Source organism: Netta rufina, assembly GCF_964035555.1.
Source record: "Netta rufina genome assembly, chromosome: 4".
Lineage (NCBI taxonomy): Eukaryota > Metazoa > Chordata > Aves > Anseriformes > Anatidae > Netta > Netta rufina.
In genome coordinates this window covers 53,181,774-53,204,454 of record NC_140127.1, presented here as the reverse complement: position 1 = coordinate 53,204,454, position 22,681 = coordinate 53,181,774, and the positions used below count along the sequence as shown (strand labels likewise).

Sequence of the window (22,681 nt, the reverse complement as noted above, 5' to 3'; positions counted from 1 at the left end):
TCTGCTGTTACATGGTATACTGTTTCCATGTCAATAACAAGAGAGGAAGGATGAGAGTTGTCCTAATGCACATCGAAAACCTTGAGGAAGAAATTGTGTAAATATAATACGTGTGATGGAAGAGTGTGGTGTTTCACCTAAGACAGTAGGAAATGTGTTTACATAAAGAAATATATGCATACGTGCACAGTGTCTCCTTTTAAAAAGAAGTCTAAGGCTGTGTCTGAGGAAAGAGAAAATGTTATTTTGGTTTCATTACTACTCATGCTCATCTTGCCTTTGTACTTTCTATAAACTCCAGCTGCTTCCTATGGGGGAGGTGACAGCCTCCTGCCTGCTGGGGCAGCTGTAGGAGGATGGGGGAGATGGTGCAGTGCTGTGGCACCAGTACCTGCCACCACCATTTTGGCGTGTTTGGGGCACGGAGCAAGGCCCTGTGGACGATGTTGTCTCTGTACCAAGGGCTTGGAGCAGTGAGCAGGGTGGGAGGCTCCTTGTCACACGGGTTTTGTTGCTGCTTCATCTCTGCAGGCCAGTGTTCGGCCCTGGGCAGGTTTTGCAGGCTCCACAGGAGGCGGTACTGAACTTGGTGTCACTGCACAGCGATGGTGTCAGACTTAGAGGAGGGTCTCTTATTGCTATTGTCACAAGCTACTTACCTATTCCCTCATTCTTGTAGTTAGAGACTGCTGTGCCATGAGTAACTGAGCTGCTGTATACAGAAACCCTTGTGAAGTTGTCCTACAGTTGTGTAATTTCTCCCAGCACCCCAAAGCTGGAAGCACGTTTACAGTTGAACTGGACGAACAGTATCTCGCTGCCTCCTGTGTTTAGTTTTGTATTTCAGTAGCTGTAACGCTGACACCTTTTAGCTCTCAGCCAGGTAACTTTGATAATGCCTATGCAGCAAATTCAGGATTTAAAATTGTTTTAAGGTCAAGTCTGGGGCGGGAGCTGGAGCACCCATGTCTGGTATAATGTCAAATAAATTGCGTTGCTTCACTTAGTGGCTGCTTTGTGTTGAAATACATAAAGTTTGTAGGTGGTTTGTCCCAGCCCAGGGGGAAATTAAGGGTAATCAGCTGGCATTGTGAGGAAAAAATGAGCTTGGTGTTACTGGGTGGGGAAAAGTGGCTTAAAACAGCCCCATTTTCTTACAGAGGGGCAGGAGAAGGGGAATGGGATAGTGAGCACCTTGTTTTCGCTGCCCAGCTCCCTGCCTGGCTCCCCAGATGACGATGCTCACTGCGGGCAGCTTAAGAGAGAAGCTGTTGCTGAAAATACACGAGGCAGCGAGTAGTCAACTCCTGCCCATCCTGTTGGAGAGGTTTGGGAGGCTCCTGCAGCCGTGCCGTGTTACCTGGCTGCGGGGGCAGCCCCTGCGTGGCTCAGGGCAAAGCAGCTGCCCACGGCTGTGCTGCAGGAGCAGATGTGGGGCTGGCTGCATGGCACTGCACCAGTTGGAGCCCCGAAAATAAGCACCAGCCTGTCTCTGGGATGAATTTTGGTTCAATGAGCAGGCCTAGAACCGGCTGGGCCCATTTCACCCAGAAGGCGTGAGAGCTAACTACATATAAACCTGTCTGTTAACAAAGAAATAGCACCAGAAATTGTGCCACTGCTGCACCTTCAGCTTTCCCTGAGTACAAGGCTGAAGAACAAGCCCCGGTGGCAGAGCAGGTCGTGGCCGTTCCTCGTGGTGGCCAACGTGGCTTCAGGTTGCTGCAAGGTGGTGACCACAAAGTGGCTTACGTGTGTAGAAAGTGATTTAAGTGGGATAAAGTTGTCAGTTTAAATGCGATGAAAAAGACTCATGTCTATGGCTATTGCCATTAAAAGGACAAAAATCTGGGAAATGAAGCGTGTATTAACTATCCAGAGGCGCATTACCAACCAGATGGGGCGTGGGGGAGGGATGCTCGCCCTCTCTGCTTGGCCTGCACATTGCCTTTAGAGCAATCTCCCACAGTCACGTCCTCAGCTGGTCTGAACCACATCAAAAATGCCAGGAGTGAAGTGGCTCTAGGCCATGCGTGTCAGAAGGGAGTGCTATTTAGAAGTAGACGTGCATGAACAAAGTAAGCACCAAAAAAAGTCACCGAGTCAGATGATGCACATGAGGAAAAAGCCGAAAGGTTTGTAGGAACAAACAAGGACAGCATTGTTCCTCGTATTGTTCGTTTGCCATTGTTCTTACCTAGGGCTGGGCCTTACCTGTGACTAGTCGCAGGAGCTCATCAGTGTCTGTGAATGCCCAAAGGGAGGGTGTAAAGAAGATGGAGCCAGGCTCTTCTCAGTGGTGCCCGGTGCCAGGACAAGAGGCAGTGGCACAAACAGGAGCACAGGAGGTTCTCTGTGAGCAGCAGGCAGCCCTTCTGTGCTGGGCAGGCGACAGAGCCCTGGCACAGGCTGTACAGAGAGGCTGTGGGGGTCTCCTCCTTAGAGACCTTCAGCAGCTGCCTGGACGTGGCGCTGGGCACCCTGCTGGGGGTGTCCCTGCTGGAGCAGGGGCTGGGGCAGGGGCCTCCAGAGGGCCCTGCTGGCCTCACCAGCCTGTAGGTCTGTCCCAAACCTTGAATTTGCAGCTGTGTCACAGCTAGGTGTGCTACCGCAACTGGTAAGTTCACTTTCACAGGGCCGTGCTGACTCTGCTTTCAACTGTTCTGAGCTCACTGAATCTTTTCTGCAGCAAACCACTGTGGTTTGGGCTGCTGCGTAAATCACGGCTGCTACGTCTGTAGAGGCCTCTTGGAAACCACATCCAGTTGACAACGAAACAGTATATAATGGGAGACAAAAAGCAATAGAGTTATAAATAAAACTGTGGTCTTGGGGGTGTGTGCATGCCCTCATGGCCAGGGTACCAGCAGCCCCCTTTCTGTGAGGGCAAAGTGAGGGCCCTGCGTGTGGCAGTTGCTGTTTTACACCTATTTGTTACTCAGTGACAGGTTTTTAGGCTGTTTGCTGTATGCAAATTGCCTCTCTCCCCCCTCTTCCAGCTGGGCATGTGTGTGAGGATGACCATGCACAACAGGGCTGGGACCCACAGCCCTGGGTGCTCCTGAGGAGGCGACAGACAGACAGACAGACAGACGGTACCACCAGGAGGTAGGGCAGGGGGATGGCCTAAATGCTGACTCAAATGAAACGCTGGTATAAGCGTAGGCACCTGCTCAAGGCCAAGTCCAAACCATCCTCATGGACAGTGCTGAGGCAGAAGCCCTCCTCCCTCCAGCAGCAGGGGGACAGAGAGGGCAAGAAGACGAGTGGTCTTGTGGAGGGAAGCAAGTATTGCCAGGGCTTCTAAGGCTGAAGAGCAACCACATAAGGAGCAGATGAGAACAAAATGGCAGGTCCAGCCTGGTAAACGCAGTAGGCCCTTGAGGTGCTCTGGGGCCCCTCCAGGCTCTGGCTGTGAAGCAGGTGGGCTCCTCTTGGCTGCCCGCATCTGGTTTGCCTTTTCTCAGCATGTAAACTCCATGGAGAGAAAGCACCGCTTAAAAATAACCTGAGTAGGAATTTGAGTGACTTGTACTAGACCTGGAGAGGGCCAGGGGCAGCCAAGACCTGTCCCTGACCCTGAGGCCCCTCCCGGCCCTCTGGTCTCAGCTCCTGCCCTCATGGAAGGGGCAGTGGTGGCTCCACGCGTGGCTCAGCCACCCGCACAAAACCATTGCAGGCATTTATTGTTTAACACACAAAGAGAACAGCAAGTAATGCTGGGTGTAAGCTCCTGTGCCACCACAGCCCGCCCTGACCCATCTGGTGACACAGCCAAAACTGAGCACGGCCGTACTTCCCTTAGGCTTTGGGGGATGGACACTGCCTTTTTATGGGGCTTTGGCAGCTGAATGCAGTATGGTTCCTGTCAGAGAAACCTGCTGTCCCGCCTCTCGTGTGGGCCTTGCAATGTTCTTGAGCCATTTGAAAGATAAATGGGACTTTACGGAGGAGATTGCTCCTGTTTTGCTTGCCTAGCCGCCTGAAGGCTGCAGAAACCCCCAAGGCACTGAAGTGATCCCTGATCCCTGTTACCACAGACCAGCCAGCACCCATCTACTTGAGCTGGGATAGTTTCATGCTCCAAATGATGGCAAGGAACAAGTGTGGCTCTGTCACAGCCGGGAGGAACACGTCGAGTTTGGGGACGGCCTCCAGCTGAGGCCTACCCGGCGCTTCCAGCCTAACTCCCACGGACACCACCTTGCCTCTGGTTTCTGGAAAACCACCACAGAAATCAAAAGCGATTGCTGTTATACTGAAAGGAAATGTCACCATTAGCCTAGGATAACTCGCACTGACCTTAGAACCAGGGAGTCCAAACTCAGAGCAGGGATATTAAGTTAAGCTAAGCACATCTCTCCAACATCCAGCTGAGCATATGCAAAACACTGGTGTGAGAAATCAAAACTTTAAGCAAAAAAAGTGTGTTTGGATCAAAATGACTAACAAGATACTAAAGACATTAGATTTTCAGAGGTGCACAGGAAAATCATCTTTTTAAGTGACAGAAGCTCCACAGAATTTGCTTCTAATAGCGTTACTTATAGGCACAGAAGAGAAGGGAACGCTTGGAAGACCTGGATTAAATAAAATGTTTTCTAAGGGAAGCATTTTTATTATTTATAAAGTATCAGACAGTTTGGAGCATCACACACTACCAACCCTTCTGGGTGGATTGAGGCCTTGCCCAGTGCTTTGGGTGCCCGTGGTGCAAGGCGAGATGGAGCCGTCACTGCAGCTTGCAGGCACAGCACAGTGGGATCAAGTCCAGGCCTGCGTGTCACAGGCCCCCAAAATCTCAAGTTCACAGGCTTACATAAATCCATCTTAAATCTACTTCTCTTTTATGAGGTCCTTCCAAATATCTTTTGGTTAGATGGTTAGAAACCATCTCTTGATTTCTACTTTACCCATATCATGTTTCTGTGGTCTTTTACTGCTCTGTAAATCCCCAACCAGCCCCGTGAGCCCCAGCCTTTAACATGAACACTGCTTGTGGGTCTGACTGAGATCACACTAGAGGCTGGAAAGGCTTTCAGTAACGAAGCAAAGAGATGTCAAAGTACAAGAATCAGCTTTATGCAGCAGCTATGCACAAGTGTACCAGAGAGAAACCTCCCCCAACCAGACAGGGTGGGAAAACACTGAAATCTGCTTCCCTGGAGATGCCAGTGTTACCCCAAAACATCCCAACTTTCCGTGGGGTAGAGTGCCAGGCTGTGAGCCAGCTGTCCAGCCAGACTGCCTCCACAACTATGCTGCACCAAGGAAAGAAATGAAATTATTGCTGATTAAATTTCTAGAGCAAACAGCGATGCCTACCTGCTGTGGAGCACTCAGACCCAGCACCAAAGCAACTCAGCTCATGTCTGGGACTGCCGTGATCGTAGGCCAGCTTTTGCTTCACAAGTTTTGGTGCATCAGGGTCAGCAAACATCAGTCTCGGCTTCCTGGGCAATGAGAGAAGAATTAAATGCCTGAACTTAAGGAGCAAAACGTGTCCTTCTTGTTCCGGAGCCCGCCTGCCTTGCAGCGTTATGAACACGCAGCTGGGCTCTTGTGGCTGCTGAAATAACAGTCTTGTCGTGGGTGGAGGACGCGCAGGGTATGCAAAGTTGTTCGGTCATGCTTTGTACCACAGCTGCCTTGCTGCTTAGACTGCCTGCTGCCAGCATGACTTCTTGGTGAGTTACAGAGCAGCCCAGGTAACTCTGTGCTCCCACCGAAGAACAGACATCTCCTGGTGGCTGTCCCTCCTCCACAAGGACCCAACAGTGCTGTTGGGGTTGCCCGTGGATGTCTCAGCTCTGCTGGCCGTGGATCGAGCTGTGCGGCGATAAATCCACCGGGTTGAAAGTCAAGTGGCTTCTTGGCAAAGCTAGCGGTGTCACAGCAGGTCCCGACTCTGCCTCCTGTCGACTGACAGCACCCAGCCTCTGTGCAGCTGGGTGGTTCAGAAGTTTGTCGTGTCCTTTGCCATGCAGAAACAGAGAAAAGTCACACTGCTACGGGTGAGCAGGACCTTTCCACCAGGTCAAGCAGGAAGGCTTCTCCTGGAGCAACGCTAAAATGGCTTTACACTGCCCGGCACAGGCAGCAGCTCCCTGAGTTATGCAGCTTTAGTACGGTTTGCATCAAACACCTGTGAGCGACACCACAGCTCCGAGGAACACGGCCACATTGTCTTCAGGCAAATATGGCTCCAGCGGAGTTCAGGAATAGCTGCTTCTCCCAGTTCATGGGGTGAGTGTGCCTGCTGCTTTGGCTTTGTGGCCTGAGTGAAGGAGGTTATTTGAACTGGAACTGCCGGCCTCTTGCTGGGGTCCCCCTGGATCAGTTATTTTTTTACAACCAGCTACCGTTGCCTAAAGCTTCACCGTTTCCTTCAGAACTGTATAAAATAAGGGACTCATAGAAGAGTGGGAGATGTTTCTGATAAGTATTTAAAGCCAGATCTGAAAGCAGGCACTTTGTGGGTTCAAACATTGACTTGGTGCTGAAACATGACTTGATGGAACCATGGGACTGGCCATCTTCAGTCTGAAACAGGAGATGCTCTGTAGCCAGATTAAAGCAAGAAAGGGGGTAACTCATCCTCTGTCTCTCATGTGGTAACAGCTACAGGAATATGAAATTTTACTCTTGAACAAAAGCCCTTGCTCCATCACGAGGAATTTGTATCAGTGGGAAAGCAAGCACAGTACTGTAAAACCAGCTCTGAAAAAGAACGGTAGCTGGAAAGCTAGAGAGATGCTAATGCAATTTCCAGAATGGCTTTGGCTGAAATAAAGTCGCACCATGCTTGAAACACATGAGGCAGATGTCTGGGTGTGTGGCTTAAGGTGAAAGGACGGCATAAGGTTGTAAATTTGAGCGTTTTTGCCAGGCTTTTAGTGCTGTACCCATGGATCCACTCGCCTGACCCAGGCCGTGCAGCAGGGGAGAAGAGGCTGTCGTCTCTGCTTCTGGAGCAGGACTTCCAAGTTCTCCTGCAGGAGTCTGATCTTGTTTGCTTCCTTCCAGGAACCAAGACAAATGGATCCAATCCAGGGAATACCATGCTTCAAAAGTCTTTAAAAAATGGGAGCTGTTACTAGTCTTTGAAGTTTAGGAGTATTTTCCTCCAAGAGAACATTCTTTTGGTTTGAATTTCCCTCTTACCCCTCGAGCACCCCAGGCAGCAGAGCAGGACGATTCTCTGTCAGAAACCTGAGGAGGAGAAGGCTTCCAGGGATGTACCAGGTGCTGCTGTACAGGAGAACTTGTTAAGCTGCTGTCGGACACCTTGCTGTTGGCAATGCATACTTGCTGCTGCACCGTGACACAATTCCTCTGGCTGAGACCAGCTGGTCTGTGAACAATTCTGGTTATCAGCTGTGCGTGCCTGGCGAGCAGGCCTTACAGTCCGACTGCTTTCAGCCATTTCCTTGAGCACTGATTTGTGACTTGATTTCTGCACACAAACAAATAAACCTCTTACTGCTGATAACGTGACCAGGGAGCACACGAGCAGGTAAACGAGGATCGTCACGGTCCATTTCTTAAAGCATTTCTTAAAGTGTCCTGTGCACTGCAAGCGTTTGGTGATCCCAAATCTTCCTGGATCTTCAGATGAGACAGTTCAGCTACCAGAGCCCCATCAGCCAACACGAGACTCCACAGCCAGTCTGAGGTTGAACTTGGCCCAGTGATGTGTGCTAAGCATCTATTGGCTGAAGTACATCTTAGATAAGGATTTTAGATAAGGATTTGTTTTGTTGTTATATAGCAGTTCTAAAGCTTAAAGGCTTGACGCAGCACATGCTGAGAAGATTCATAATGCATATTATTCTTCCTGTGTAAGGAATACAGCAGGTTGCTCTAGAAATGTTATCATCTATACCAACTGCTCAGGTTCAGTTCTGTTGAGTGGTTCAGGTTTAATTTGCTCCATTTATGGGGGATGGTCCCAGAGCAGCCTTACTCTCGTTGTTACGAGAGCCGTACAGGCTAGGAATCAGAGGAAACAAAGCAGCAGAAATAAATGTATGTCCGCTAAGAAACAAAGCCACACTTTTATGAAGATGGGAACTTAAAAGGTGATAACTTAGCTCTGGCTATGGAACCGAATGTGAAACCTCAACACCTCAGTCCTACCCTAGATAAAAGCCATAAGAACTATATTTTAATCGGTCTTCCTTTTATTCTTTATCACACATTAAAAGTGAAAAACCTCTGAGCATCAGCACTCTAATTATGATGAGACAATCCCCGTTCTTACGTAAAATATTTTAAAGCTCGTGTGTGATCAACTACAAAACAAACATCTTCTTTGCAATAATTTGCCTTCAATCCCACAGCTCCACACTAACAGAATTTTATGTTTTAACTTCAGAAAGAGTATGAGCAACGCATATATTTTGCATGTATAAAGCTGCGCCTGTACTTCCCTGGAACTGCTCTAAAGGCTGATGTTCACCCCGAGGTAACTCTGAATTTTACCACGTGCACGCTCAGGAGTTTGGCGAGGAGCAGCAGGGGGCAGGCAGGGACATTCCGCACGTAGCCTTGCCTGTGGCAAGGTCCCGTAAGAAACCAGTGCACCCTTAGCAGACCTTTTCCTACAGCTTGTGTGCGTTTTTGCTCAGCCAATTACACCCAGCCTGGTTTGCACTTCACAAAAATCAAAGCTTTTGGAAACAATTCTGAGTATTTGCAAGATTTGTCAAGTCCAGGTTTCAAATCACTGTTAGAGGCACAACACCAGGTACCGGAGCTCATTTCTAAAATAGACAAAAAAGTTTAAAAATAGTTTTAAATCAACACAGCACATCGTCTGTCTCCATGAGGGAAGTATCTCACCAGAGCACCCAAAACTGTGTTATGATCTGTAAATCTAATTCGTAAAAATATTTCAGTTTTAGATGTCAAAACCCTGATGGATCAATGTGTAATTAAATGCTTTTCAAATCTCCCAGTCCCTCCCCAGTATTTAAAATAAAAAGAAGTATTTAATTAATAATAAGAAAGTATTTACAAAATAAGAAAGTATTTAAAATCCTTCAAGTCAAAGCATCTGCCTGCTTTAGGCACATTTCCACGCAAAGAGTTTATTTTCTCTGGTACAGAGAAAAAAATAAACTGTGACACCAATGAAATGCTGGATGAGGCAGCCTCAGTCACTGCTTCACGGCGCACAGCCACACCCGAGCCATTTCAGGACAGCAAGTAATCCCCCAAATGTCCAAAATACCCAACTCCTCTACAGTGCACCACGGGATTTCAAAACTATTTGCAAAAAAGCAACAGGGAACTGATGCACAGGGAAACAAAGTGCACTGCTCACGGTTGCTCTGCAGACCGAGCCCCTTCCCATGCAACTTTACAAGATCAACTACCATAATTTCACCTCAAAATGTATCTTATAACTATACAGCTGTCTGCATTACAACTTATTTGCTCAATGTCTTATTTCTACGAATACCCAAGACCATGCATGGAAACAGAGCAAATCATTCTTTGAAGGAGAAATTACGAAAAGAAAAAAAAAAAAAAGGAAGACTGCCACATGACACCTAGAAGCGTTTATTTTATGCAACAAACTTAAATATGATCGTGTGTACATAAAAGTGTACACTTTATCTATGCTGAACAATGCCAGGAAACATAATATTGATGCAACAATCTTCTAAAATAAACATTAAAAAATGAGCCTGGACAGGAAGACAAAATGCAAAACAGACTTACTTCCAATCAGCACGATGCTTAAAATTGAGAGCAATCCTAAACATTTCCAACTTTCCTTACAAAGCTGCCAAAGTCCAACTATTTTTAAAAATCGATTTTTTTTTTCTTTACATCAATAATAAAAATCTGGTGACAAACATTATAAAATCAAATGCTGGACTGTCTTTACTCCTTTAAAATTTAGAATATTCCAACAGAACCGCAGGAGTAAAAACACTTAAAAGTGATATATGTTTTTATAAAACAAACATCAATATGTACATTTATTGCAAATTATATTAAACTAAAATGGAGGGAAAATTAAAAAATGAAATGTCTACTTGCGAATTAATAATAATTTTAAGTGATTACTTTCCCACTCTGATAAAAATCAGAAAGCAACATTTATAAAATTGCCACCACATGACTTTTCATAGCAGGGAACTGAAATCTGTACATCTTATTTTTGCAGAAAAGTAGGCAGGCAGAAAGAATTATACATAAAACAGTCTCCAAAAGTAAAGCAAAAAAAAAAATTTTTGTGAATTTTTTTTCCTTTAGTCTTGTTTAAAATCCATTCAGTAGACTTCTACTTTTTCTGTGAAACATGGGAATACCTGGCTCTAGGATCATGAATTTTCAATGTCAGTGTAAGGACCTCCTCTGACTTCCTTTAAAAAAAAATGCAGCATGAAAAATTAATGGTGTAAATACACTTTTAAACTCCAGAATGCAGGAACTGGAACCAAGTGTTAAGCAATTTGCTTAATTATTGACTTTTCATAAAAAAAAGTCTCTGGGGAAATAAGTACAGATGCTTTTAGCCTCTTTCTCAAGAGTTTCTGCTTTACATTTCCATTGAGAAGGATTAATTTCACGTGAAAGGGAAGCATAGTTTTCCTTCTGTTTTCAGAGCTGAAAGCTGTGTGTTTTGAAGTAATTTCAGTTCCTGTACAGGAAATTTCTGAATCCTAGTTTTTGCAGAAGCTTGGAGCATGCCTTTATTTGGCCTTCATTTCCTCCCTTTTCGAGTGAGCTTTCTTTTTACCTTTTTGGGGGGAGAAAAGGAAATAAAAGTTAATTGTAAGGACAAGGAAATGACAACTGATTGTGAATCAAAATCCTACCTATATTGTTTACATTTTAGCTTGTACATTCTTTCTTTATACTGTGAGTCTTCCAACTCTAACTTATCTTCTCAACTACTACGTAATTAATTCAATACAACTGAATTTCCATACGTATAGCATAACTTTCTGATAAACTTGAAAATACACAAGTTCAAGGATGATAATTTCATAAATTCTCTCATAAACAGAAATACATTTATTCATAGCTTTCACGTGATTCAAAGAATAATAAAGATAAGCTTGTTTTAATTTAATGTATGTAAATACCCACATTCATAGAAAAAGCATTAATTTAAAAGCCAATATTACTTTGTTTTCAAATGTTTACACTAACTTGTACGTTTCTACATAAAAATATTTTTTATATACATTCTTCAAGAAATAAAAGACAAATTTATTTAATTCTCTACTGTTTAAGTAACAAGAGGATTGTCCTATGTAAGATGCCTGCTACACCTTAAGGAAGCCTCCCTCTGCTATCTCTGTATCCTCAATATCTTCCAGGCTGCTCTCACAGGCCTTAAAAAGATCCATTGTATTCTGGGAATATCCTGGACTTGAGTCTACCTCCAACAGTGAATCTCCATCACTTCCAAGCACCTGGCTTCTGAAAAACGTTAACACTGTTTTGGTATTTTTTCCAAGAAACATTGATGCATTGTGTATTTCAAAAAAGCTATCTTATACATGGGGCTTATGTAAGGCTACAGGTAGTGCAATTTTTTTTTTAAAATGAAGATTTAAATAAATTTGACACATAAAACAAGCATTTCAAGGCAGTACACAAATATTATTCTTTTGAAAGACTGACCAATTTATTAGTATGGGAATTTTGCTGTGAAAGTGAAAGGGTAATTCGTTTTTGATCAAAGTGCTCTGCAACACTTTCAGTTTCACAAAATCTCTCTAGAAATCAATCAGCCCAATTATGCATACTTCCTTTAGATTAAATTGAGATTTCTTCCAGCATGCTGGTTTCCTGACCTCACCCCTTATCGCTCTACAACTTCGGACACTTTTTAATTAAAATGACAATTGTATCCGATTCAACTAAACAAGTTTCCTCAGTGTTTTTTCTGCATTTGTGGTTTGGTTATATTGGAAATCAAATTAACACGTTTCAACATTAGAAAACAGAAAATAAATTGTCATCCAAGAGCTGGTTTTTAGATTACAGTTTTAAATTCTGCTGTGGATTTACTTTATATATACATACATATATATATATATATATATATATGTATATATGATCCAAAATATCAGAAAATAATTACAGTTAGAATTACAATTTATTCTATTCATTAAAGATGGTCAGTTTTCACACCTTCGTTCCTGTATACCTGTTATTAATGAATGCACTAAAAGACCCTCAACTCTTGGTTCTTTTAAACAGCAATTCTGGTAAGCCGAACCAAGATGCAACATTCAAGAATTAAAATCTGGTGAAAACAGCTTATGTTATCCTACTCTGAGAGAACAACTTCAATTTCTTCTAATCCTAGATACCCTTTCACTTACAGTGAAAAAACAGAAGATAACTATGTTGAACCATGAAGCATGGTGTTTATAAATTACCATGGTTTAGTTGTGCCCTTTAACATATGCTAGATCTGTTATAATTGTATAAATGTATAATTCACAGTCTACCTTGAAACATATTTTTAATTTTATTCATTTTTACCTTTGTAGATCAATTTGTCTCTGTGCTGCTGCTGGCTTTTTTGCTGTGTCTTGCTGTTTTGGTGCTTTGGCGTTACCTGCCTCTAAACTCCCTGGACTTTCTTGACTGACTGCTGCCCTTTTCCTTCCCCTGACAGGTGGTTTATTTGTTTCCTCATTTTTTGCAGTGGTACCCTGAGGTTCAGGTTTGGGTGGACGCCCTCTCCTGGTTTTTGCTGCGAGTGATGGTCCTGTTTCATCTGCATTTTTTTCTTCTGCTTTTTGATGAATATTCTCAGTTCCAGATGCCGTTGCTGTTCTTTTTTTCCCACGTTCAGTGCTGTTTCCTTGTGTAGCCTGATCAGAATTAATTTCCTAGAAAAGAAAAATCATTCATGTGAAGAAAGATTCCCAGAGGCAAACTCAAAGTGCTACCTCTGTCTGACAGAAACATGAATTTCTAAAACAAAGTAAGAATTCTTATAGAAACATATCACATAGGCTTAGATCTAGTAAAACATTTTACTAAATGGGGTTATAACATTAAACAAAAAGATTTTCTACACTGTGTGTTATGATAATCCTGTACTCAATGTATCTTTTAGTTGCTTGAAAGTGAGACTGCAGTAAGACTAATAATCACAGCTCCTCCCATGATGGTTTTTACTGGACAGGCTCCTTTAGTGCCTCTCTGCAGGAAGGAACTGAGGAGTGAGTGTCATGACGCTGGTACAGCAAATACTGCAATAAATACTTCAATAAATGCAAATTTTGAACACGAACTTCAGTGAAGGTGCAGACTACTAAAGCACCAAACACCATTAAAAAGAAAAAAACGTGGCTTGTGGGGAATAAAGGGATTAAGGCCTAGTCACATATGAAACTTTGTTAATTCTGTCGAGTTTAAATAGGCATGGCTCCAATACACTGAACAAAGTAGTGGAAGTGTTTTAGTTTCATGAAGCACCATCTGTATGTGAAGGACAGAAAGGCTGGTGGCAACGTAAGTCTCTGCACAGGAAACTATTCACATGGAAACAAAGATGAAACAATTGGATGCTGGACCTTCATTTGGACACTGGCTTGGGAAACAGTTCGGAAGAGAGGCAGAAAAAAGGGTATTTAAGAAGCACAGCTGAGATGACTTAGCAATTTCAAACACACCAATTAAGTGTGTTTGAAATTGAGCGCCTCACTATTCAAAGTGCTGTGTATGAACCAAGGGCTTTTTTTGTTAAATATTCTTCCATTATTATAAATGTTTAAATAAGTCTTTTTCGGTTTCTGTAATCCTTATTATTGTTCTAACAGATTCAAAAGAGACATTTATAATTGGTATTCACAGTAACAGATAACCACTCCTTGAAAATTTCAACTAAAGCCAGGTTTAAAGAACCTTGAAAGCATTTCAGACCTATTTCATAAATGCCTTGTCTCTTATCTAACTTTTCAGAAGACCTCTATTATGGCAAAGTAGTACTAAAAAGGTGAAAAAAAGAAAAAAAGGAACCATCATGCTGTTGAAATTTCTGGGAAAAAAATCTTCTTCATTAGCTCATAGGTGTGAATATCATGTGGATTTTATTTGAAAATATTATGAAACATTAACTTGTTTTATGATGCAAGTCCAAAACACCTGTTTATTACTCTGATTTCATCTAATTGAAAGTGACTGAGTAGATGCATAAATTCTTAAAATGCGTAGAGCATGAACCATCTCTACATTTCCCTACAGTATTTGAGAAAGCTGCTTTGATTTTAGAATCAGACTCATCTAGCTTGGAAGCAACTTCTGGAAATCATCTGGTCCAACCTTCTGTTGAAAGTAGGTGGTTATCCATCCTACCCTTGTCATGCCAGACCTTGAGCATCCCAGCGTCTAGTTTTCCTCACAACATATACTTTTGATACTATCCAGCTGAAATTTCCCCTGAACCAACTTCTGCCTGTAGCCTTTTGTCCTGTCACCATGCAGTGTTAAGAAAACCTCTAGCTCCTCTGTAAATACCTTCTAGGTATTGAAAGGCTGGTAAGAGGCTTCTCTTTTCTAAGCTGAAAAAGCCCAGTTCCTTGAACCTTTCTTCACGTAACAAATTCTCCAAGCCTTTAACATCTTGGTGGCCCTTTGCAAGACTCTAGCTTTTCTGTGTCTGTGTTGAACTGGGGAGGTCAAGGTATTCCAGGTGTGGTCTAAAGAATATGGTCTAAAGATATGGTAGGAAAAATCACATCCCTTGATCTGCTGACTATACCAACACAGCCCAGGACTCAGTTTGTCCTCATGACTGCCAACATGTGCTGCTGACTCGCACTCTGCTGGTTTGCCACTGTGATGTTCCCCCAAGTCCTTAGCAGACCCAGCCAAGCAGATCCCAGCCCGTTGCACTGTTGCCTGGGTTTAATCTATCCCAGATGCAGGACTTAACATCTACCTTTGTTAAACTTCATGTAGTTATATGCTTTATAAGTTAAAAAACCATTGTTATTTAGGCATGGCTACCTCTCTTTAGTAGAAGGGGAAGGAGGCATTCAAATCCTCCAAGTTTAAATAAATGTTTAGAGTTACATGTTCGTGCTAGAGGACCACTGGAAATTTTCTGGGCAGTATCTCTGGTTACTGGAAAAATAAAATGAAGGTGGAAATCTTTTGGTATTTTACAAAAAAAAGAACAACAACAAAAAAAAAAGTACTTTCTGATTTTTCTGTGTTATTTTTGAGCAAGAGCTTTATTAATTACTCTGGATTACAGTTTTGAAAGTAGTTTTGAAAATAAAGGGTCTTTCACTGCGCTAAGAAAATGGAACAATTACCTGAAATGAAATCTGACGTTAACAATTCCTCAGAGAATATCCACAGTGATGTATACTGAATAAACCTCCAATGCCAAGCTAATTATAGAGATACAGTCCATAAAATCCCCAAACATACCTTGTTTTTCACAGGTTCTGTCTTTGCTGGTGTGACTGAAATAATTCTCACAGGGTTTTCATCATTTTCACTGACCCCAGTTTCTGATATATCTGAACTTTGTTCCCTTGTAGCATAATTGAAGACAAAATAAAACCAAAATACACACACACACACAAAAAAAAAGCAAACATTTTTAAATATCAACACAGGCTAATTTAAAAAAAAATACAGTTGAATTTGCCTCACTCCATGCTCACACCCAGACTGAAAGGACTGGAAGGGATTGCCTAGTTACTGAGCCAAGTCCCTTATCACACACACACAGTGCCATATAATTATTTTCACAAACATAAGAACAGTGCTGTAAACAAGACTGTGTTCTTGTTTCAGATAGAAAAAGCTAATACTGGAAAGGATAGGGAGGAAAAATACAGACCAGCAATGCTCAAACTAATTTTCGCAAACATACAAGAGTTTTAAAAACAAAATAGATTGAAAAAAATCAAGATAATTGCAGCATATATCACGCACACATACAGAACACATTCAGAACTGAGTTGTACTTCCCTGTGGCTTTAAGAAATGTAGCAGCTAGAGTTAACTTTCTCTGCTTTCTTTAACTCTTTATCTTATATTTTATCCAGTTAATCATTTCCTAACAAATTAAACTTGATCTTAAAATTTGAAAGTGTAATCTGTTTCTCCAGATTTCTGATAAATTTAAAAGCGCTGGATCCATGTTAAAATAACTATTACTGGAAGAAAGACAGACTATTACAATTATATGTTACATCTTTTCACTGAGCTCCTAGTCCTCTTAAGCATGCTCTTTTCTATTATTCTTAATTAAGTTGAATATTTTAACTACATCAAAAATACTTATTACCAGTCAGGATTGATCCCAATTTATATATCACAAATGCGTGAGTTGCCAAAGCGTCCCTCCTGCTATATTACATGTGATTACAGACAGGCCACGCCTTACACACTTTAGTTAATTTTCATCTATTGAACATGAAGAAAAAGCAAATATAGCTATTTTATCTATAGGCACATACTGATGTTTATAAACACTGGACAAAGCAAGATATCGTTGTTGTTCAAAGATAGGCATGCAAACCCAATCAACTCCTGTACTAAAGCATGCAAGTATACTGGAGAACATGAAATAAAGAGATGATGAAAGAACTTTCAAAGTCCTGTACCTTGATCTGTTTCCTGCAGAAGAGCTCAGTTCAGAGTTTACACTGATATTGCTTCCAGTCTCTGATCCTGTAGTTCTAATATACGGTCTTCTTCCAGTTGCAGATAACGGTTTGTTTACTGTACCTAATACACCAGTTGGTTTTGGCTGAAAGAAAATGGTTTAGTTTTAAAAGCAAGAACTTCAGATACTTATTTCATTTTTAAAGTATCTCCTTGAATATTTTAGAATACTTTTAATGGATTAACAATATCATGATGCCATCGGTTTAGAGCTACAGATCTCATCTTTACTTAACTAGCAGTCTATCATACTTTTGTTTCTCATCATTTAACAGCAGCTCATCAATGGCTTTGCTCTCCCTCCTGCTTTGAAGGGGTAGCGGCTAGAAAAGACTCAGCTAAAGATAGGTTAAATAATACCAGGTGACTGAACAACAGAGCAACCTCTTATATTTGCAAAGCAAAACATCTTTGGGAAAAAGCTTTCCAAAAGGTAATGCAGAATTAAGTTCATTGCAACAGCAGAACATGCATATGTTTTTGTTATATAGAAAGTAGGTGTACAGAATCAGAAAATAGCTGTAAGTGGAAGGGATCAACAAGGCACACAGAGTCCAACTCATGATTCCGCACAGGACTACTTAAAAATTAAACCTTATTTCTGAAGAGCGTTGTCCAAATGCTTCTTGAGCTCTGTCAGGCTTGGTGCTGTGCTCACTGCCCTGGGCAGCCTGTCCCAGTGCCCGACCACCTCTGGGTGCAGAACCTTTCCCTAACCCCCAGCCTGACCCGCCCCTGTCCCAGCTCCATGCCGTTCCCTCGGGTCCTGTCGCTGTCCCCAGAGAGCAGAGCTCAGCGCCTGTCCCTCCGCTCCCGTCGTGTGGGAGCTGCAGGCCGCCATGAGGCCTCCCCTCAGCCTGCTCTGCTCGGGGCTGAGCACACCGAGGGACCTCAGCCACTCCTCATACATCTTGCCCTTCAGACCTTTCACCTTCTTTGTAGCCCTCCTTTGGAGGCCCTGTAATAGTTTTTTGTCCTTCTTATATTGTGGCACCCAAAACTGCACACACTACTCAAGGTGAGGCTGCACCAGCACAGAGCAGAGCAGGACAATCCCTTCCCTCAACCGGCTATCGATGCCATGACTGACACAGCCAGACCTTTGGGCTGCCAAGGCACACTGTTGACTTGTATTGTTTCTTAAAACACCATCTATACTGAGGTTCTCTGAGACAATAACGATCTTTTTTGTCTTGCTACAGCTGGTGTCTGTTGACTGATCTGGTCAGGCTGAGGAGGCAGTAGGAAGTTGGTTTTTTTTGTGTCTCTTGAGAGAAGGCAAGGAAGTTTTCATGACTGGCATGTCACATTCTTTGTGCAATTTTACATTTCCTCAGAGAACAAGTTAATAAATTAACATTCTCACAAGAAAAATTAATTCCCATAAGTGGAAGCTGAGGGAGGAGGCAGGAAAGAGATACCACAAATGCTAGATAACATTTGGCGAGCAAAAAAAGCAATATCTCTGTAAAAACTGCCTGTTACTTTAGACGTGTTCAGTAGCTGCATCATCCCAGTGCTAATACCACACTTTTACTTAAACATATTATCCTTCTCACATGCTTTCTTTGCTCAATTTACTCAGTATTTTTATAAAGTAGGAAGTATTTGGTGCAACCCACATGAGACAGAAAAGAAAGTAGTTCTTCACAACCATTGGGTTGTGAATTTCTGGCACATACTGCTGTAAGAGGTTGTGATAGCATGGTATCAGTAGGTTCAAAACAAGAGCAGATAAATTTGTCATCAAGTCCGTAAACAGGTATCAAAACCAAAAGGCAGAGGTGTCTAGCATCCCATTGAAAGTTTTGAAAGCTGGGAAATGTACTGCAAGAAGTGGCTAGGCCTGCCTAATCGTGTTGGTTTGGTCACTCTGGAAAGTGAGTGAAAAGAACAAAACATAACTAAAAAATCCTGCTAATTTAAGATAAGACAATTTTAGCCTAATTTGCTGAATGCCTTGAAAAGAGAGATGCTTTAAGTTTATACAACCAACCAGAAATGCTTCTTTTATCATATTTGAATGTTGTCAAAGGTGAAACAATTACAGCAGTAGACATAAAACCACCAGCCTGGTACTGGCTGCTGCCAGAGAAGATAGTCTTCTGCCTGCCTCCTCTCTTCATAACATAATGCCAACACTTGCTAAATGAGCACACAACCATTTACATGCCCCCCACCCCTATTTTCCTGTCAGTGTAACAAGCTCAACCAGCTCACTGAATAGCATGCAGGCTGGTGTCAAAGTGTGAACATGAAGCAAGGAGATGCAGGATTCTGTCAGCTTAGCAAACTTCACCCACATGAACTGCTCTGATAGCAGAAGTTTTTGTACAGAATGAAACACAGTGTGAGGAGCAGCAATTTTAAATGATACGGCTATTTACATAGTGATCATCTGCCTCCACCCTTAAAATGAACAAGTATCATAAGTTAGTTCTGTTCTTACTGGAAACTTTAGAAACTAATGCAGTAATAGTTTACTTAATGCAGAATATGAAAATTAATAAGTACATGTTGAATTTACATTGGAAATATGATTTATACTGTTCTCGGTGTTTTTTTTTTTTTTTTTTTTTTGTTTTGTTTTGTTTTTTTGTTTTTTTTTTTTGTTTTGTTTTTTGTTTTTTTTTTAATAGAAGAAGAGCCAGCATCATTTCACTAAGCTTAAGGAAAAAAACCTGCTAGTTTTGTAAGCTATATAAAAAAACATTCCAACATACTTTAAATGGACCCTCAGAAAGACAGTTTTCAAATCCCAAGAAAGGATGGCTGATGGAAAAAATGGAATAGACTGCTTATGGTGATTTAACAGCTATATTACAAGTATTAGGACTACAAATTTAAGACCTCCAATGCTAGCAATGTCATGGTTAAGTATGTGAATTGTAACTTTATGCCATACTTATCTGAATAAAAGAAAAACCTGTAATTACATGCCAAACTGTAGTTAATCAAGAACCTATGTCTCAGTACGAGATGGTGGGCTACACAAAGTTAACAACCTTTGCGTTTTGTCCTCAACAAGTAATATGTGGAGTTACAGGCATTAATTATTCCATCAAATAAAAGAATGTTAAATCATTGTACATGAAGTCTTCATACAATTTTTAAACTATTGCAGTCCACTTCACGATTTATAACAAAACTAAAAAGAACATTTAAAAATCACAAGTAATATTCAAATTAATTGTAACTTGTCAAAATATGCTACCTTTCCTGTCAAAAGAAGAACCCTTGTCTCTTCTGAAATGTAATTCCTGTCATTGCAGAAATCCTGTGTAAAAAAAAAATAAATAAATAACAGTTTGTTTGATATCTCAGCCTTGCTGTTGTTTTTATATATTCACAATTGGTTTCTCAAATGTGATAGTATGATGTACTAGAGATATTTTGTATTATGCAACCTTCTACTGATAAATGAATCAATCTAATAAAGATAGGTCAAACTAATACTTTGGAGATCTGTAGTGAACATTATTGAATGACAGTACGCCATACATGGAAGTTGGGATTTTTTTTTTTTTTTTTCTTAAATGACATGAATTGTTTGAATTGAAGAAAAACAACCACCCTATTGACTGAAGAGAGGAAAACAGTTGCGGTTTTCTCTAAACAAACTACCATCTTTGTCACTCTAGCTATAATCTATGGAGACTAAATCCAAATCACTGCATATGAATGCAGGTAGCCTGTGACAGACACCAGCTCCCTGTCACTGTGGCACGTGCCATTTCAAAATTAAATAAACAAACTATATTTTCCTAAACAGACTCTGGAAAGGCAGTTAACAGTCTGTGATAGTGAAAAATATGAGATGTATCCTTCAGTATGATCAAAACTAGTCTGTACAATTACTTGGGTTCCGCTTTTTAAAAGTATGTTTCTTAAATAACAATAATGCTATTGCTGACAGTACTGCTCTACTCACTAGGACTACTGCTGAGCAATAAGAGGACTGACTTGTGCAGCAAGCAAAATAGCCACAGTTATTGACAGCTACAAATATACCATGGATAACATCAAAAAATTTCCCTTTTTCTTTTTTTTGTCTGCTTTGCATTCTAATTCAGATATACAGTTGGAATATGCATATATTCCCATTCATTCAGATGTACTTTTAAAATACTTTAATGAAATGATCTAGCCATACCTATTAACGTGTTGATATTCTAATTAGCTCTCACTTTGTTATGCTAACGAGACATAGCTTATAATACAGCCAGTGTTAAAAAAATTATTACTGATGATAAAAAGTATACATTTTCCCACTCGTTACTTTATGTTTTGGAGATAACCTGCTCTCAGTTATAAAATCAAACTATTTCCCCCTATTAATAACAAGTTTACCTTTTCAGGTTGCGTAAAAAATTTGGTTGGCAATACAGGGTCCTTTGGTGAATCCGCATTGCATAAAGCACTTTTGCTGTTGATTACACACAATGCTACATCACATACTGTATAAAGTTTCTGAAGAAAAAAAAGAAAAGAAACGTATGCTTTAGGAATTACTGTTTTTACAGGTGTACAGAAAATGTAGTTCTTTAAGAAGTTTTAACCTGTGCATGAAAATTACCAGCGCTGAGGATGTATTTTGTAATTATACAACATTAACCATACTGTTGGCTCTTCAGACATTTATAATATGAAAAACGTGGGCTTCTCTATTTAATAAGAACTAATAAAACTATACACGCCTAAGCTGTACAGAAAAAGCTCTTTCTGTAAGCAAATCAACACAAATGGTTTCTCATCTCTGCTGGAAACTAATAGTTTTAACAGTAGCAATATACTACAGCATTTCCCCCAACAACAGAAGATACTTATGTCGGGAAATTAGACATCTGAAGTTAAAACAAGCAGTTGGGCAGTAACAGGAACATTTAACAAATTTTGTTTATTAACTTCACTGGGCACAGTGTGCTAGCTAAGGTCAACATGGTTCTGAAAGAATGAGATTGGTGACATACAGACAATGCTCGCAATTAACACACTCTCTAAAAGACAATAAAAATGTCTGAGCTAATGCTTTCAAATTTCCTGCAAATCCTGTTCAGCAACTGCTTGTGAAACCCTTAGCCCATCACCCAACACTTATCTGAATTGCATTTCTTACTTCATTGGCCTTTGGCTCATCAGGAGACTGAGCATCTCGGGTAAGCTTGATGTTTTCTGCCATTTTTTTCATGAAGGCATGGCTATTGTTCTCATTCTTTGTCATTAAAACTTCAAGCATGAACCACAGGCACCTAAAAAGCCATAAAACCACAAGCAATTACATTCCAGCTTTTATACTGTAGCTCCCACTTACAGCAATGTCTTATTATTTATTATTTCCAGCTCTACTAGGTTTTTCTTAAGCAACCACACTTAGTTTGAAGATAGCATAAACACATAACATCCAAAGACGTAAACAGAGTCTAGACCTTTAATATTACGGGTTTCAATCGTACTCTTGAGAATAAGCCTGCCAAATTAGTGTCCTTCTCTATTTTATCTGTAAATACTGCCCAAGCAATCAACATTTTTCTCTTCCAAATATGAATAGAAACAAGAATTCTGGTGCTACCAACTTGTACAAGAAATTCTGTAATCACTACCTCGGGCTACGTCTATGATACCGTCAGCAATGTGCCATGACCACGCTCAAAACAGGTTTAAACAAACTATCCTGCTGCTAGACTGTTACCCACTGCATGGGAATACTAGAACTCCAGAGGATCCAAAGTGAACAGGTCAGATCTTGCCATTGCTCAATGTGGGAGGGGAAAGAACCCTTACAGATGGGATTAACTTTTCCATTTTTCTTTCTTTATATCTAATTTATTTATAGGGAGAAGCTATTATATTTTGACTAAATGCTTGTTTAAAGAATTTTTCATTTATGCTATAAAACTCATGTGGTCCAAGTTATGGTTTGCTGTCAAGCTGCAGACCTGCAAGTGGCTAGGGGGTCAACAACCCTCATAATGTGGTAAAATACTGCTTAGCTGGGAAAGATATATGG

General features: G+C 41.2%; 1 protein-coding gene across 2 annotated transcripts in view; it reads right to left on the bottom strand.

Moving 5' to 3' along the window:
• Positions 1–9,558: 9,558 nt before the first annotated feature.
• The window catches only part of PDS5A (PDS5 cohesin associated factor A), a 78,455-nt gene continuing 65,332 nt past the window's right edge, over positions 9,559–22,681 (bottom strand). The window contains exons 27-34 of one of the 2 annotated variants that reach the window (XM_084285807.1): positions 21,791–21,923; positions 21,025–21,144; positions 19,889–19,951; positions 16,614–16,759; positions 15,427–15,532; positions 12,520–12,872; positions 11,295–11,445; positions 9,559–10,756 (exon numbers count right to left, since the gene is read on the bottom strand). In XM_084285807.1, the coding sequence (XP_084141933.1) occupies positions 10,721–10,756; positions 11,295–11,445; positions 12,520–12,872; positions 15,427–15,532; positions 16,614–16,759; positions 19,889–19,951; positions 21,025–21,144; positions 21,791–21,923 (1,108 nt within the window). In that variant the 3' untranslated portion in view covers positions 9,559–10,720. The remainder of the gene's footprint in view (positions 10,757–11,294; positions 11,446–12,519; positions 12,873–15,426; positions 15,533–16,613; positions 16,760–19,888; positions 19,952–21,024; positions 21,145–21,790; positions 21,924–22,681) is intronic. The other variant, XM_084285805.1, reaches the window with a different exon arrangement.